Below are 17,835 nucleotides of genomic sequence, written 5' to 3' on the forward strand. Positions count from 1 at the left end.
CTATTTTTGTTGATTTTTTTATGATTCTGGTTGTACCGCTAGTTTACCGTTCAAGACTAGCAGAACCATAACTGGACGACCTGAACTGCGAAGTCACCTTATTTAATTATGACAATTCCATAACCACCGATCCGAGCAAAATCGTCGATTTTGGTTTACCAATTCTCCCACCGTTCTTTTTTGGGTTTTCCACAACCTCTTTCAATCTCCTAGATTTATTTTTCGATTTTCGTGATCTTCACTTATTTCAAACGAAATCTCTCATTTGCAGCTCAGCATTACAAAACCATAACCAGACCACCTAAACCGCAAAAAGCCAGTTCCGACTCACCTCACTCATGACGAATCCAGTTCTAGTTCCAGAACCACTAGTACGATTTCAAACCAAATCGACAATTCCGATTTAACCACCCATCACCACCAATATCCACATTTGCAACACTATGACCTTTGTGTAAGTAGGCCATGATTGATTGTAGCATGGCATAGGGCATAACCACTAGAGGGTGTTGATCCCATGCACACAACCCCACACCATGAAATGATTACACACTCTCAAAAAGTCCACCCAACTCACACACTCCACTCCCTTTTATTAAAAGTCTTTCCTAGTTCAACCAGAAACAGTTAAATATAACCGCAATAACCCACCAAGATGCAAGATCCCAACTCCAAGCAGCAAATGCCGCCCCTCTCCGCCGCAATGCGCCACCGCCGCGCCCACTCCGAGGTCAACTTCCGCCTCCCCGACGACCTAGATCTGGCCTCCGACCCCTTCGACGCCCCCGCCGCCAGCTTCGACGAGATGGGATCCGAAGACGACCTCTTCTCCACCTACATGGACATTGAGAAGCTCAGCGCCGCCCCCGGATCTGACGACGCCGACAAGAGGCCGCGCCACCGCCACAGCAATTCTGTCGACAGCTCCTCCAGCTTCTTGCTCAGCGACAGCAGCATCGAGGCCAAGAAGGCTATGCCCCCTGATAAGCTTGCTGAGCTCTGGACTATTGATCCAAAACGCGCAAAAAGGTGCAATCTTTACTCATTTTCTGTGTGGATTTGATCTGGGTTTTTTGCTTAATGCTTGTGTTGGATCATGGCCTCAAGATTGGATCTTGGGATGGATCGATCTCTGTGAATCTTGAAATTTTGGTGTGTGGATTTGAGTGATGTGTTTCTCTTTAATTATGGCTGTGATTGCATTAATTGAGTTGTAACAGTTGCTTGATCTTTTCTAAGTAATTGAGTGTTGGGATCTATGATTGGTTTGTGGTGTACTTAAGGTCATTTTTGGGTAAGGATGGAGCTCAATTGATGTGTGAATTTGGGCATTTATCACAAATGTGGTTAAATCAAAGCAACCCTTTTAATGGCAAGGATTATAGCTTTGGAGATCTTGATTGGGTTTTAGTGGATGATTTGGAAAAATCCTGTCTTTTTCTATTCAATGATGGATATATTGTGTATGAGCTTTACTTATTATCGGGAACATTAACTGCGATTGCTCGTGCATTTTTCTTGTGTGGTTTGTGATGAATCAAGTGATCTGGATTTGGTAAAATACTTTAGCAGAAGAAGTTCTAAAGAAAAGTACTAAATCAACTCAAATATAGTTAAACCAATGTTATTTATTGCAGAATGCAACTGTTTTTTCTGAAGGATATAATGTGGACTATGTTGATTTTAATTTTTAACATTTAAGACATCATGCACTTTGAACTCAGCTAAATGAAACTCGGGTTACAAAATATCAGCTCTGTTATCAAGTTGGATTAGTATGTCGAATTTTGGATGTCTACATCTTGCAATTCAGTAATCTTGTCTACTTTATCCTCGATTTTCAAATCTTTGGTGAGCTTAGGTAGGTATATTGCATTGACCGCTCAAGGTTCTTACTTTCGTTTCTTCCATCGTCCACTTCACAGTTTCCCTCTAATTTTTGCTGTCGATTTGTCAGAGTACGCTTGAAATGAGATTAGATGTGTTTTCTTATTAAGTTTTGTAGTTTGTGATATGCTTCATCATCAACGGCCTTTTGACTGTGTTTTCCTTTTATCGACAATCACAACCATCAGGATTCTGGCAAATAGACAGTCTGCTGCTCGATCAAAAGAAAGGAAGGCCCGGTATATATCTGAACTGGAGAGGAAAGTTCAGACGCTTCAAACTGAAGCAACGACTCTCTCTGCGCAACTGACTCTGTTTCAGGTATGTCTACTGGAGCAAAACATGTTACTACAGTCTTAACTTTACGATGTTTCTGATGCAAATGTTATCTCTTTCAGAGAGACACGACTGGACTCAGTAATGAGAATACGGAACTTAAGCTTCGTTTGCAAGCCATGGAACAGCAAGCTCAGCTACGCGATGGTAAGTACTAATGTAGTAACAACCTTTCTGATGCATCAACTCTTGAATTGGGGATGTTTTCATCTGTACCAGCTCCTCGTGTCATCGCTCACTAGCATTTGTCGAACCAAAAGTATTTGTGTTTTAAAAGTTTGCTTCTTGATCCTTCTGAATTTAGCATTGATACAAGATTAGAGTTTTTAATGTGATTTAAACCAATTTGAGATGAAATTCTTTGAAAATATGCAGCACTCAATGAAGCACTACGGCAGGAAGTAGAAAGACTCAGAGTCGCGACTGGAGAAATGTCGACCACATCAGATACGTTCAACTTAACCGTGCAGCACCTTCCCTACAACCAGACCACATTCTTCTCCAACCAGCCTCAAGCTGGCTCAAACGAATCATTGAACGCACAAATGCAGCAGTTTCACACTCTTCAAGCCGGCATGTCAAGCCACCACCAGCACGCCATGCTCTCTGCCAATCACACACGGCCGCTCTCTGACTCAATGCACCAAGACCCTCTCGGACGATTTCAAGGTCTTGACATCAGCAACGGGGCCACTCACGTGAAGTCTGAAGGCCCCTCTATATCCGCCAGTGAAAGCAGTAGTACATTCTGATTTTCAGGTTCTTTTGATTTTTTTTTATCCCCGGAAATCTGTTTGTTCATAGACTGACACCGCGTTTAACATCCAGAATCATCAGCAATCCACATTTTTTCATTAACTTTTTTTTCTTTCTTTCTTTGGAGTTAACTGGTTGTTTTAGGTTCCCCCTTAGTGTTGTAGGTTTGTCGTTGTTCTTTGTGTTGGGAGCCGGTTAAGTCTTCGTTTCGTCTACATTTTGATTTATTCGTTTAAACTGAGAAATCATAGGTTGTGTTGTCTGTCGATTGTAATGGACTTGCACATCAGTTTGTGTTGGTTTACTGATAGATTTTTTAATTTTTATGCTTTGCTCTTCACTCATTTTAACTGTTTATTGCATTTCATTTACCTTTTCAATCATTTTTTTAGTAAGTTTAATCTTCACTCTAGTAAATCATTGCGTTCACACGTCCCATTACAAACGAATACTATAAAATTGAGATTCACATTTCACTATTTTTTTTTTCGCTAACTTTTCTTCACAATTTTAAAATTTGCAGCAAGTTAAAAGTGTGATTTTTTAAATTGTAGATCAATGAAGTAATAACTAGTAGTATAATCTAAAAGTAAAAAACATTTGAATTCTCGAAATATTAAACTTTTAATAATTACATTCTCGAAATTTCATTACGTAGTTGTTATAGTTTAGGCATTTACTTGCTATTTTTCAGTACATTGAGAAAAATTTGCGAAACTGTAAAAGTACATTGGGCGTTGAGGTCTAACTTTCCCCATATAAGTCAGCCATATATTTCTGATATTATCGATTTCAGTAAATATATTGAATAAATAACACATGGTTTTTTTAATGGTGATAATAATAATAATAATAATAATAATAATAATAATAATAAATATGAAATAATATATTTAAATATTTATTGCTGATCGACCAAATAAATTGCTAGTGTCTATATTGTGTGGCTCTACTATAATTTATGCCCCACTTTATTAATAGCATTGTGTATCCAATTTACACTAAATGCATAACTTATATGCATGCCACATTTTCTTATAGCATTGTGTATTCAATTTACTCTAAATGAATGCATGTGATATGTTACGACTTATACATAAATATTGAAGACTTTTTTTATAGTATATTGGTTCAAAAAAAAGGAAAATGAAGACTATAATTGTACAGCATTTTATTATGTCAGCAAAGGGGGCCAGCAAAAAGCAAATAAAGGCATAAATAACCACCTTCTATTAATACTAATATCTCTCCCATAAATCATGGTAATAAAGCCTATCCACTTGCTCATTGACGAAATTAATATTCATTAAATACGACGATATTAATTTCTATCGACGTAACATAAGTATTGCAGTTATATCTGATTTGATTGCCCAAAGGCCAAAGACCTATTTGACGTGATTTATAAATCATTTCAATAATGCATTTATTTTTTTTATTTCTAAAACACATCTAAATTCTTCAATATTTAGGCAAATTATTTACTTGGAAATTACCCGTACCTGCACCCGACCTTGATATATTCGGGTAGCGAGTACCCGATACCTGATGAATATTGAGTCCAGAGTCAGAAATTATACGATGCTCGATCGCTAGCTGTTTCGATACTACTTCTCATAATTTAGTATTTTACCAATAAGCCCATAATTTAAAGAAATGTAGCCCTCATATAAATGTATCACTATAAGAAAATTTATTACATGGATTGACAAATGTTTTTGAACCACCTACATAAAAACATTATGTATACGTATATGTTGCGTAGACCAAGAATTAGGACCCCAAAATTAAATTGGCTTGTAGCCTCACTAAGGGCCAATACTTGCCCTACCATGACCTAACTATATATATTAATTGCACATGGCAAACATAGGAGTTTATGAATTGAAAATTGAAATTCAAGATAATTAGTAAGTAGTTTTCAACGAACTAATTGACGGCAATGAGAAAATAAGATATGTTCATGGATATATTAGAAAATAAGGAATTCGCGTTTGATTAAAAACAAGATATGTATCATATGCCTACATCTATATGAATACAATATGAGAAATAAATAATTAAGTGAAAGTACTAATTAATATGAAGTTGTCATTGTAAGTTATTTTTATTTTCTCATGTTGTGAAATAACTAATAGTATGTAAATTGTTTTTAGATGGATAACTAATTGGATTGAGTCTATGCGATCCTTGTTATTTTGGAATTACTCATTAGTAGTGATAGTCTTGTTATGGTATCTTTGTTCGTTGATTTAGGAGTGTTTAGTCCTTATTCGGGTGGTTTGTCTTTATTTTCTTGGGATTTTCGGTTGATTATCTTTGTTGTTGTCTCTATGTTGGGGAGTGTAGTGCATATGCAACTTTTATGTTAGTTGTATTTTGTTTAGTTTTAATATCTCATTTTATTATTTTGGCGAACCTTCCTCATTCCAAGTGATTGGCTTCAAGTATTCTTTGTAATATAAATAAACAAAAAACAATAAAAAGCAGTAAAATCAATGCATAAACAAAAACAAATGTTATACGGAGTACTATCTAAAACTAATGCAGAAGAAAAACAATAGACAAAGAAAAAAGTAAATGAGCAGCACATATTTTCTTGTGTTATCTGTCAATTTCATCTACTGCCGAAGAATGGTCTCACATGCTACGTCAACTTGAAGGCAAATGTGAAATTCCAAACAACAATCACAAAACACACGATGAAGTGCTGAACGAACAGACAAGCTAAAAAAGAATAGACAAAATGCACAAAAACACGTCGAAAGTACACAGCAAAAAACCCATAAATTGAGCCCAATTCATTAATATTTATAGCTTGACCCTCAAAGTTAATGTCGAATTAAAGTTTGTCTTGATAGCAAGTGTAGAATATTAGACAAACCTTTAGAAATAGTTCCCTCTGGCCCCTAAACAGCGACCATTTGGATAAACTTCCCACATGCCTTTTTGTGGATCTAATTTGAGGCACTCAGTGTTTTGTCTATTCAATGTATTTTCGACCACTATATTTTCACTTTTTTTCTTTTTAATCATTAAAAGTCACTATAATTTATATACATTTGTTGAATTAGAATTATATTTGAGGCGACGGTTATCTACAATATCCAATGCATTGTATATTACTATTAATTTATATCTTGCCACTTTTCATTGTATAGTTCATCCACCTCAACTCAATTATTTTCTTGAAGGCCAACTCAGCTAATTTTTCTCATATACAATAAAGTTTGTAAAATATACATTAACATAATTGTCTCATAATTTCCTGGAGTTCATATTATGCAAAATTGAATACGACTTGGCCCATCACATAATTTTAAAAATTAATTGCTGACATGGAATTAAAAATAATCAAATGGAAATGGATGCTCAAAAGTCTAATGTGGATACATAATGTATATGAAAAATCCAAATTTTAACTACATACTAATGTCAGTCAGTTAAGTAATTAATGGCCTTCTTTTTTTAGAATTTAAAGAATGGCCTTCTTTTCTTGGAATTTTAATGGCCTCATTCAAGTTTCACTGCCAAAAATAGCGAATGCAATAACAAATTAGTAGTGTGCATAGAACAAAGGTAGTTAGAGAGATGTAATCAAATTGAAGGTATTGTTTCTTATATTCAAATTAGGAAAAATACCTTTATGATATTTGGCTAAAACTACTATACTACCTCTCCCTTGACAATCAATAGTAGTAATATTTTTTTTCTCATTTTTTGTCCGTCAAGGACAATTGGCATCATTTCGTTTTTGACTTTGATATAGACAAATTTTTTTTATCCCTTATATTATTAAATTTATTGTATTTTACTTATATAATTTTTTAGCAGTCTGAAATTAATTCCTCTTGATTATATTTAAATATGTAAACTGATTTTTTTAAAAATGAACTAAATAATAAAAAATAATAATAAATTGAAAAATGAATCATACTATACTATGAGGGTGGTTGGTGAAGGTGACTTTCATTTCTAGTGGTTTTGATCTTTAGGATATCTCACTTTCAAGAAGGCAACGATGATTCAATTTCCCTTGAGGGTAGGTTACTATGAACAAACGGTAAATTCTATGTCAATATATCTATATATGTTGCTTCAAATCGTACTCATTTAGTCTGCGAATATGAATTCCGTTTTTCATTTTAGTCTATCCGCAAATAGGAGTCCCGGTACATTTATACTATATGGTAACAGATCACACATTCCACTAACTATTCCACTCACATTTTATTTAAAACTAATAAATATAAGTGGAACCCATATACCATTTACTTTTTTCACTCACTTAATTTTCTTAATATTTCTTAAAATTCATGCCGAAAAAAATGAGGCTCCCATTCGCAGAGAGATGGAGTATTACTTATTTACAAGATGGTAAAAGATCTTTCTTTTAAACAGATTACCAACGAAGTTAAATTCTGCTTATTCTTTGGGATTTTGAAGATTAAGTTATAATAAAACGTGAGTGAAGTAGGTTAGTGGAATGTGAGACCTAATAATCATTTATGATAAAAAAAATGAAATGTTATAATTATTGTAGGACGCATCGAAATGGAAAAAATGATAATTATTATGGGACTATGGAGTAATATAAAAACTATAAATACTAGACAAAATTACCACATCACAAAAAGAAAATCGATATAGCTTCCCACCTAATCACGCTTAATAAAGTTTGAGAAGTTAATATAACAAACGTTAATAAAGGCAACTTATTTTGTAAATACCAACATTACTATCTTTAGTACGTACATGTTAAATCTATATTTAATTATGTGTAGTATTTAGTAAAGCAAAACATAAAAGACCATTTTTTCATCAATAATTTTTAGTAGTAATATTTTTAACAAATAATTTCCTCAACAAAATCTCTTCAAGGAAAAACGTGTAGGCACGAATATGTGGACTATGAAGGTGGGTATACAAAATTAAATAATCATTTATTATGTATTTTTAGGTACAAATACTTTTCATATGTCAAAACTCAATAATAAATTCTATATTAACATACCATCTTTTCCGGGACTTGCATGTGCCCCTAACATGGTAGGCCCATTTGCTTCTCTAAATCTTTAATTTTATATTTCATCTTATTTTGTTTTGTATGGAAAAATCTCAAATCTTTGTTAACCCGAATCTACTCATGATTATATGTATCATCAATGAATTAATCACCTAAACTGATTTTGACGGATGACAATGAAATCACACTGTACTTAATTTTTGCTAAAGTGGTAACATTTTTTTATAATCGAGACCGTGGGCTCGACACGTGTGACGAATCTGACTCACTGTGATGCTTTTTTGATTTGGTTAAACTATACATATTGTAACTATTTTTGTGAGTCTAATTTGGACTTTTACATGTTTAATTTCAATAAGCCGACCTGCAAGGTCACAACTGCATATAATAGCCAAAAATTATTATTACTATTTTTTTAGTATTTTTTTATTTTTGACAAGTATAGTCAATTTTATAGCCTATGTATTACTATATCACATGAAGATAACCGACAACCTCTTTGAAGTCATTTTCACCAAATTAATTTTGTGCCTCATTTGTATTAATTAACAAGAAGTCTGTTTACTACATATAATAGTATTTTCTGACGTTCGAATTAGGTAGCACATCAAATTACAGATATTAAATTCTCCAATCAAGTAATGTTTAATTTACTTTAGTTAAAAAGATTTCTTAATTAAGCGATTAAGATGGTACACAGTTGGGCACAACAGTATTATAGATGTCATCGATTCATATAATTAAAAGGGGTTTAACTGAAACAAGTTTTCGTAAAATAGAAAAACCCTAAAAGGTACAAATGCAATAAACTAAAACTTGGATAATATAAAAAATAATATGAAGGGACAAAAAATGCATATTCTAAAAGGGTCATTTATCAAAAGAGTGACTGAAGCGAGAGTTTACCAAGAGATTTTATAATATAGAGAAATAAAATACTTATAGTATTCGTCCTTTAAAATTATGATAATTAGGTAATTAATTACGAAATTAAATTACATGTAATAGTTGAATATCAAAGTTTACAAATGATGCACCCATAAAATAGAAAAAAATACTTATAGGATTCTTCCTATAATATTATGATAATTAGGTGATTAATTATGAAATTAAATTACATGTAATAGTTGGATAACAAAGTTTACAAATGATGCACCCCCACAAATTATGGTCCTAAAATCTCATATGCTCATCGTTTTCCACATTTTATTCCACTGCCTTCTAGGATTGACTTTAAAACAACATTTGACCTTCTTTAAATAATTGATTACTGGTACTTTTTATTCTAGTAATTTTCATAATTAATTACACACACATACCCAATCCAACATAATATCTTCCCTAATACTATCAACAATATTTGGGGACTCACAATGTAAATTGACAATTAAAATTGCATGTGGGGCTGCCATTAGTCGCAACATCTAAGTAAATTACAAATTAACAGAATCAATTAACGGTATAAAATGTAGAAGTAATACTAGACCTATTATGAGAGTATTTATATAATAAATCATGTAGTATTAATTTAATTGGTGTGACTATAGAAAAATGTACAGCACTAATCAAGTTTGACTTCTGCTAGATATATACACAATTTCTTCAACTCTCCAAATTTTAAATAAAAGTCTACCTAATTAATTGAAAATTATCTGAAAAGGTAATGGACTGATTATACAACTATTTATCGGTCACTGGTTATCTTAAATAAAATAATATAGCTAATTAACACCCATAAATCAATGAAGGAAAATTGACATTTGCAATCTCAATATTTATGAAGACAAATAATACTGCCTATATACTCACTCACAGGCCGATGAGGCGTAATTTCTGGCCAATTTAAGCAAACTGAATTAAATGCGACAACAAATTTTCTAGTGTCACCCCCAAAAAATAATGAAATAAAAATTGAATGAATTGATATAAAGGAAAAATAAAAACAGTTAGAACTGCATGTGGTTGTAAGGGTCAATGAGATTAGCAGTTGGTAGTTCAAGTTGGAACAAATGCATGTGCAATATTTCTCCCAAAATATACATAGATTGGATTTGATTGTGGCTCTCAAATTTCATTGTCATTTTCACATTATATTGTCATTTTCTACATTATATATAGGAGTACTCACCATTTCTTATCTGCATTTTCCTCTGTATAAATAAGCGCCTCTCTCACTCCTTATTTTGTATCAATCTCTCCATCTTCTCTTCCTCTTTCCCTCTAAAGAAAGTTACAATCGGTTTCTTCTCGATGGAATCCCAACGCCCAATTGCCTCTCTCCCTCTCCTAGTCCTCTCGTTCGCCGCCTTTTGCTTACGTGGCGCTTTCTCCGACTATGGCGGCGGTTGGGACAGCGCCCACGCCACTTCTACGGTGGCGGTGATGCTTCCGGCACCATGGGTGAGTTTATTTTTTTTAACTCACTATAAACACACTGTTTCTTTTGTTACTATGCATGAGCATTGCCCTACATTTTGGACCACGTTAATATGTCATATGACATGTTCAAATCAAGGTCCTACTTTTTTATTTAATTAATTATTCATGAAGCGAAATTATTTGGAGAAGTTGAGTTTTTTAATAATTTGTTTATTGTAGGGGTGCTTGTGGTTATGGTAACTTGTATAGTCAAGGATATGGAACAAACACAGCTGCGTTGAGTACTGCTCTTTTCAATAACGGGCTGACATGTGGGGCCTGCTACGAGCTGACATGCGCCAGCGGCGACCGCAAATATTGCCTGCCCGGCACCCTCACCGTCACCGCCACTAACTTCTGCCCGCCCAACCCGTCGCTACCCAACGACAACGGCGGGTGGTGCAATCCTCCTCGCCAGCATTTCGACCTGGCGGAGCCCGCTTACCTGCAAATCGCCCAGTACAGAGCCGGAATCGTCCCCGTCTCTTTCCGAAGGTACCTTACCATTTCTTAAAATAAAAAAAATACGAAATTAGACCATGATATATACTCCCTCCGTCCCCCATATTATTTGGGACTTTGAGCGGGCACGAGTTTTAAGAAATATAATGAAAAATGAGTTGAAAAAGTTAGTGGAATGTGGGTCCCACTTTTATATATTAGTTTTATAATTAAATGTGAATAGGAATGAGTTAGTGGAATGTGTGGTCCACTACTAAAAATGGTAAAAGTGAAATGTGTCAAATTATGTGGGACGACCCAAAATGGAAAACTGGGTCAAATTATGTGGGACGGAGAGAGTATATATATAAGAAGGAATAATTAAGTTACTAATATCGATATGTGTAATGGTATGTGACAGGGTGCCCTGCCAAAAGAAGGGAGGGATAAGGTTCACAATCAACGGGCACTCGTTCTTCAACCTAGTCCTGGTCACGAACGTGGGCGGGGCTGGGGACGTCCACTCCGTCTCGATTAAAGGATCCAGGACGGGGTGGCAAGCGATGTCGAGGAATTGGGGCCAGAACTGGCAAAGCAACGCCAACCTCAATGGCCAAGCCCTCTCCTTCCAAGTCACCACTAGCGACGGAAGGACCCTTGTTAGCAACAACGCTGCGCCGGCCGGTTGGCAATTCGGACAAACATTTTCGGGGGAACAGTTTTAATTACATAAACTCAAATAACAGCAAGTATTTCAAAATGTCATTTCTTTGTCTTATAAAAAAAATTAAACTATTAGATTAGAAAAAAAAGAACTGAAAGTGAAATTGAGATAAATTATTAGTGTATATTGGCATAAAGGGGGTGAGATATCTGGGAGAGGCTCAAGTGCTGTGGTGGTAGGTTTGCACCCGCTTAGGCCGATATGTGTGCACTAAATATCAAATAGGTGCATACTTTATTTTATTTTATTTTTCAATTTGGTTTGAAAATGATATTTAGATGGTGACTGTAGTTTGATGCTGCCATTGAGGGTATCTAATATGCATAAGTTTCTAGATTTAATCCTTGATTCAGTGAAAATACTGAAAGAGATTGATGAGATGAGATTTATAATACTATCATATTTATGTTTCATTACTTTTTATTGGTCTTTTGCTTTTATAGCATTGAAGAATGAGTTGGTATTTCATTGGAGTTGTGAATTGAATAACAATTTTGAAATATGTTAATCTAAAAAGAACTCTAACAAACTAATAAAAATGAACAAACTATACTAATTTGTGACAGAAAACTAGAGTTGTAACTTAATTAAAAGTTTCACAATTTTGAAACTTGTTTCTGTTTATTCCGAAAATAACTATAAATATAAAAAAAAATTAAAGTAGTAGTATAAGAAAAACTAAGTTTTGGAGTGAGAAAAGAAATAAATGGAAGTCTTATACTAAGTTTTGGAGTATAAAAAAAATAAATGCAAGCTTCAATGCATATGAAAGAAAATGGTAAAAAAATATGGAAGAAAATCATTTTTCAAAAAATAAGAAAATGGTAAAAATTATTTTTTTAAAAAAACATAAGAGCCAGTTTTCGATTTGGGACCTGTGGGTTATGGGCTCACTACGCTTCCGGTGCACCACTCTGATTGTTGATTAAATTATTACTCCCCCCGTCCCACATAATTTGACCCAGTTTTCATTTTGGGTCGTCCCACATAATTTGACCCATTTCACTTTTACCATTTTTGGTAGTGGACCCCACATTCTACTAACTCATTCTTACTCACATTTAATTATAAAACTAATATATAAAAATGGACCTACATTCCACTAACTTTTTCAACTCACTTTTCATTACATTTCTTAAAATTCGTGTCCGGTCAAAGTGTCCCAAATTATGTGGGACGGAGGGAGTACTATTTTAAAATATATTGATAATAACAATAAGGTTTATCTCGAAACTCACCAAAAAGGAATTCAATTATTAAATAATTATTTTCAAGCAAATGACGCAGGCAGCTGCTTCTTCACTCTACTCCAGAATCATCCGCTTTTTCTCTGCTCCAAATTCTCCCCAAAACCCTACGCAATCCGTTTCCGCCCTTTCCGCAAGAGCGATTCTCACCGGATTCTCACCGTCCGCCCCCTGCTGCGGCGCCCCTCCGTCGTTGCGACCCCTCGCCACTCGCTAAGCGGCGGAACCACCGTCACAGTTGCATTTTCGAGGATGTCGACTCCGCCGCCGCCGATTCTGTGGCGTTTCAGCTGTCTCCATCGAGTGTTCTTCTGAAGATTCAGATGGGCGACGATTATCGGTAGGTTCTGTCGATCGGCTCTCCGATGAACTTTGTAAGGCTTCCCCTCTCATTCGTATTGTGTGTGTGAATGTGTGAATTTAATGTACAGATGAATGAGTTTTATATAGGAAATGTAGAGATCGGTGAATTTGTGTTGGCAATTTTGGGGCTTGCTGTTGATTTTGTTGATCACATTGCTTGTATTAATATGTTACAGAAATGTCTATGCTTTTTAAGTTTCATGTTTATGTAATTTTTGTTTCTAGTCATTCTAAATTAATTCTTGTTTTAGGATTATATTTGTTTTTTTAGTACTGTTATGGCAAGATTGCAAATGATCATTTCCATGTTCTTTTTTGCTTAATTTAGCCTTTAAGAATGTTTACTAGTATAACCTTTGGACTTAACATTCTCCAACATTGAAATTAGTCTCTCCTTACAGGTCAATCCAGCAAATGAACGGATGCTTGGTGGTGGTGGTGCTGATGGAGGTGAGATTCTATTACTTATTTACTTTGTTTATGACTTTTTTTCTAGTGAACTACATGATATTTGGCTATCTTTATCTTATCTTTTGTCTGAATCCATATATTTCAAGCCATACATCGAGCTGCTGGTCCAGAACTACGGGAAGCATGCTATGAGGTCCCAGAAGTGAGGCCAGGAGTTCGTTGCCCCACAGGAGAAGCAAGGATTACCCCGTATGTGTTGCCGAAAACAATATTCTTCTCTCTTTCGTTTCATTGGTAATGCGATGGATTAAGCTAATGTTTTCAAATGAATAGGGGCTTTCGGTTGCCTGCTTCTCATGTTATTCATACAGTTGGACCAATTTATCATTCAGATAAGAACCCTGAAGCTGCTTTGAGAAATGCATACAGGTACTTAGTTGAGCTCTGTCAATATCCACTTATTATGATTTACAAGTTGAATTTCTGAAATGCTGAATTTGTATTTGTTTTGTGTAAAACTTGTTACAGAAACAGTCTACGTGTGGCGAAAGAGCACAACATTCAATACATTGCATTTACAGCTATATCTTGCGGGGTCTATGGGTATGTTGTCATTGACTCAGGCTATGAGTATTAACATCTCAATAAAACTTTAAATTCTTGTATTACATCTAGATCACCTTTTATTATTATCTATTTAAACATAATTTTTTTGCTAAGTTTGCCACCTATACTTACCAGCTATCATGAACTAGGTCATTTGCTCTGTGATTCTTCATGTCAACCTTTTCCTTACTAATTTTACTAACTTATTGGTTCTTGAAGATATGTTGCACTTGTTATTCTGCCGATAAAAAAATGGGATTTTTTATTTTTAATTTTTTATGTCAGGCATGTGTAATGTCAACCTTTCTCTAATTTAAAACTTCTTTTATTTTAAAATGTAACTAGGATATCAAGCTTCAGTTAGATACATATTGTCATCTGAATAGGAGTATCCTACATGCTGGTTTTTTGACGTTTTGGATTCCCTCCATCCACAAATGGTTTAAATAAAGTGGTTGTAGATGTGTTTTTAGTGGATATACCCATATAGGGTATGACTAAGAGTCCCATCATGTAGAAATAAGAGCGGTTTTTGGTACAAAAGGTAGTGTGTATAAGGTTGAAATATGAAGTAGATTGTGGGGCATGTCTAAAAAGAATTGTGGTACTCTTTGTGGGTGCCAAAATACAAATAAAGCAAATGTTGTATACTTTATGGGCGGAGGGAGTATTGTCTACTTCCCCGTGATATATCTTTCTTAAGTTCATGTAGTTGTTAAAGTGGTCTTCTGCTAGTCTCTTATACTCTTCATTTGCAGCTATCCTTTTGATGAGGCTGCCAAAGTGGCCATATCTACAGTGAATGCATCTGCTGGTGACTTTAAGGAGGTACTTTCTTTTTCACCAAGATGCCATAAATTACTTCTTACCCTCTCCTAGTGCTTCTTATCGTCTAAAAGATTGTGTGCCTATATGCAATTAGTTTGATAAAGTAGGAGCCTTATATTGATTAAATTAGCTTATTTTCTTGTCCAGCTTCTTGTGAATTAACTCTTTACTCTTGCAGCAATCTTGAAGTACAAGATTTTCACGTAATTGTGACTATAGGCTACCCTCATTTTTCTCCCATTTGAAACATGCTTAAGAATACACATAGAAACTAGTGGGTGAATTAGTGTCAACATGATTTATTTTGTGCTTTCTCCGTTTTCTGAATTTAATAACTGATCTGTTCGATAATCATCTTCCTTTAGTAGAAGTTTTATTGAAGTGATTATATTGCCATTTCATATGCTTTTCAGGTGCATTTCGTTCTCTTCTCAGACGAGATATGCAATGTTTGGGTGAAAACTGCCAATCAATTGCTTAAAAATTGATGAATCCGGCACCGTGGCTATCCCGAATGGAGATATTAGACAGGCATGAGCTGCTTGTTCATGAAGTTGCTAAACTTGTGATGAAAAAATACTTTCAGATCTATAAGACATATCCTTTGATACATGGTAATTTAGTGAGATTGTATTTTGTGCTGCTATTTATAGGCTAATAAATCTTTTTTTTAAGTATGGGTGATATTCGAACTATTTTTAAAAGGAAAGTATCTGTTTTTAACATAGATAGTTTGCTAGTACTTAGACACTTGGTATAATCATCTCATTCCTAATCGAAACCTTTTCATATTGACATGTCTTTGTGGTATGAAAATTGACAAAAGAAAATAAAGCCACATAAGCACAACATTCTCTCTTGCTCATGCCGGCTTCTTTTCTTAGACTGCCGAACTGCCACTGTAGGACCTGCCGTCGTTTCCATCGCCTCTCTTCCACCCTCTTCGCTCTTCTTCTCATTCCTCACTCGCGTCCCCCTTGAACAACTGCTGTGGCCTCGCCTTCGTCCAGGTTGTTGAAGACGTCAGGGTCACCTTCGGTTGGAAAAGCAACTTGTACAATCACTTGGTGAAGCTTAGAAAAGTAAAAATAACAATATTCTCATACATCTCTTCATCTCTCTTAGCTAAATCACACATTCTTTTATTTGATTACTTTAGGAGCATATTGGAAAAACCTACTTATACAAATTCAAGATGATAACCATTTAGTGAAGGATAAAAAGATGATCACATATTATAAATCTAGTGAGGTTATCAAGGTAGTTATTGATGTCTCTTCTAACAAGTAATGATCATCTTGATTTCTCTTCCAACAAGTGATTATCATTCTATATTCGTCGCTTACCAAATGGTTATACAAGTTGACTTTTTCAACAAATGATGCTCCGAGGCCTTCTCCGACCATATACCGTCTTCTCCGACTCGGCCCTTCTCCGCCCCACCTCCAACCTCGCCGCCAATCTCCGAGCCAATCGCAAACATAGTAAACCGAATGCACTTTTTGTTACAGTAATTTTTGGAAATTCAGTAAAATTGTTAGGTTGAATCATTTTTGGAAAATCCTAAAAAAACGAGCAGAAACAGATATTTAACTCTTACAAAATAGCTCTCTCAAAATGAAGTAAAAACGGTTACAGTAATTTTTGGAAATTCAGTAAACCGAATACACCTTTTTAACCTATTCAAGACTCAAGCTTTGGAGTGTAAGGTTGAAAAGTGAAATCAAATATATATCTCCTCTCTACATTTCTCCAGAAGAGCGAGTGAGATACTCTAATGGCGCTCCGAACCCTAATCGCTAGAAATCCCCTGAGGGCGGCGGCTCCCGTCGCCTCTCGCGGCATCCAGACATTCTCGCTGCCCGATCTGCCCTACGATTACGGCGAGCTGGAGCCCGCCATCAGCGCCGAGATCATGCAGCTCCACCACCAGAAGCACCACCAAACTTACATCACCAATTACAACAAGGCTCTTGAGCAGCTCGACGCCGCTGCAGCCAAGGGCGACGCCTCCACCGTCGTCAAGCTTCAGAGCGCTATCAAATTCAACGGAGGAGGTGTGTTTATCTCATTTCCAATTCCTCCCATTTCTCAATTTTCAATATTGATGTTCGGTTGCTTGAGTTGAGTTGAACCTTTTGCTTAGGGTTTCGCATTTATGTGGTTTGATGCTTACATTTCTTTGGTGCCAGTTCATTTTAATCTGTTCTTTTCAATCCGTGAGTCATATTTTTAGGGATATCAAAATCCAAAAAAAATTCCCAAGAGAAGTCACAAATTTGCTGATTGTTAGCCTAAGCAAAATTCTTAATTTCAGGAGTTATGGTAGTTACCAGTAATTTGAGCAACTAATTATGTACTAATACTATATGTTCTTTCTTTTTGCACGGATTGGATACAAATTTTAATTATTTCAATTCTCAGTTCCATTCTCTAACACCTAGACACATGTATACCTCGTTTTTTGTTTAGTTTGGCACGGAACGTAATGCCTTCTTTATCTACTTATGCTAGATATGTGGTTGTGGCCAAGCTAATCTTCTTGATGCATGTTTTTCCTAGCTCTAAAACTTTTTTTCTATTTTTTTGATAGGTCATGTTAATCACTCAATTTTCTGGAAGAATCTCGCTCCTATTCGTGTAAGTACACCATCTAATGTTTGATGGTTGCATATCTATTCTATTTTTGATTTTTTTTACTAGGTAATCTCTCTTTCAGGCTGGTGGTGGTGAGCCTCCTCATGGTTCTTTGCATAAGCCATCGACAGCAACTTTGGATCTTTTGAAGCTCT

At 35.1% G+C, this 17,835-nt stretch overlaps 2 protein-coding genes and 2 pseudogenes across 2 annotated transcripts; all 4 read left to right on the forward strand.

Annotated features, from left to right (window-relative positions):
* The first annotated feature begins 278 nt into the window (after window positions 1-278).
* On the forward strand, window positions 279-3,323 carry LOC121790997 (transcription factor RF2b-like). The gene is made up of 4 exons (XM_042189073.1): window positions 279-1,029; window positions 2,076-2,208; window positions 2,286-2,370; window positions 2,599-3,323. The coding sequence occupies exons 1-4, from the start codon at window positions 656-658 to the stop codon at window positions 2,973-2,975; spliced, it is 969 nt and encodes a 322-aa protein (XP_042045007.1). The 5' UTR covers window positions 279-655; the 3' UTR covers window positions 2,976-3,323.
* A 6,824-nt stretch (window positions 3,324-10,147) lies between these two features.
* On the forward strand, window positions 10,148-12,004 carry LOC121790998 (annotated as a pseudogene).
* Window positions 12,005-13,535: 1,531 nt separating this feature from the next.
* On the forward strand, window positions 13,536-15,840 carry LOC121790999 (macro domain-containing protein XCC3184-like). The gene is made up of 6 exons (XM_042189074.1): window positions 13,536-13,648; window positions 13,756-13,858; window positions 13,943-14,038; window positions 14,138-14,212; window positions 14,974-15,043; window positions 15,457-15,840. The coding sequence occupies exons 1-6, from the start codon at window positions 13,621-13,623 to the stop codon at window positions 15,529-15,531; spliced, it is 447 nt and encodes a 148-aa protein (XP_042045008.1). The 5' UTR covers window positions 13,536-13,620; the 3' UTR covers window positions 15,532-15,840.
* Window positions 15,841-16,748: 908 nt separating this feature from the next.
* On the forward strand, window positions 16,749-17,827 carry LOC121791000 (annotated as a pseudogene).
* Window positions 17,828-17,835: the final 8 nt, after the last annotated feature.

Source organism: Salvia splendens, unplaced genomic scaffold (assembly GCF_004379255.2).
Source record: "Salvia splendens isolate huo1 unplaced genomic scaffold, SspV2 ctg70, whole genome shotgun sequence".
NCBI classification, from domain to species: Eukaryota; Viridiplantae; Streptophyta; class Magnoliopsida; order Lamiales; family Lamiaceae; genus Salvia; species Salvia splendens.

Coding starts and splice junctions, on each gene's coding strand:
- LOC121790997 (XM_042189073.1), top strand. CDS start 656: ATGCAAGATCCCAACTCCAAGCAGCAAATGCCGCCCCTCTCCGCCGCA. Junction 1,030..2,075: donor GATCCAAAACGCGCAAAAAG/GTGCAATCTTTA, acceptor CACAACCATCAG/GATTCTGGCAAATAGACAGT. Junction 2,371..2,598: donor GCAAGCTCAGCTACGCGATG/GTAAGTACTAAT, acceptor GAAAATATGCAG/CACTCAATGAAGCACTACGG.
- LOC121790999 (XM_042189074.1), top strand. CDS start 13,621: ATGCTTGGTGGTGGTGGTGCTGATGGAG. Junction 13,649..13,755: donor TGGTGGTGGTGCTGATGGAG/GTGAGATTCTAT, acceptor ATATATTTCAAG/CCATACATCGAGCTGCTGGT. Junction 15,044..15,456: donor CTGCTGGTGACTTTAAGGAG/GTACTTTCTTTT, acceptor TATGCTTTTCAG/GTGCATTTCGTTCTCTTCTC.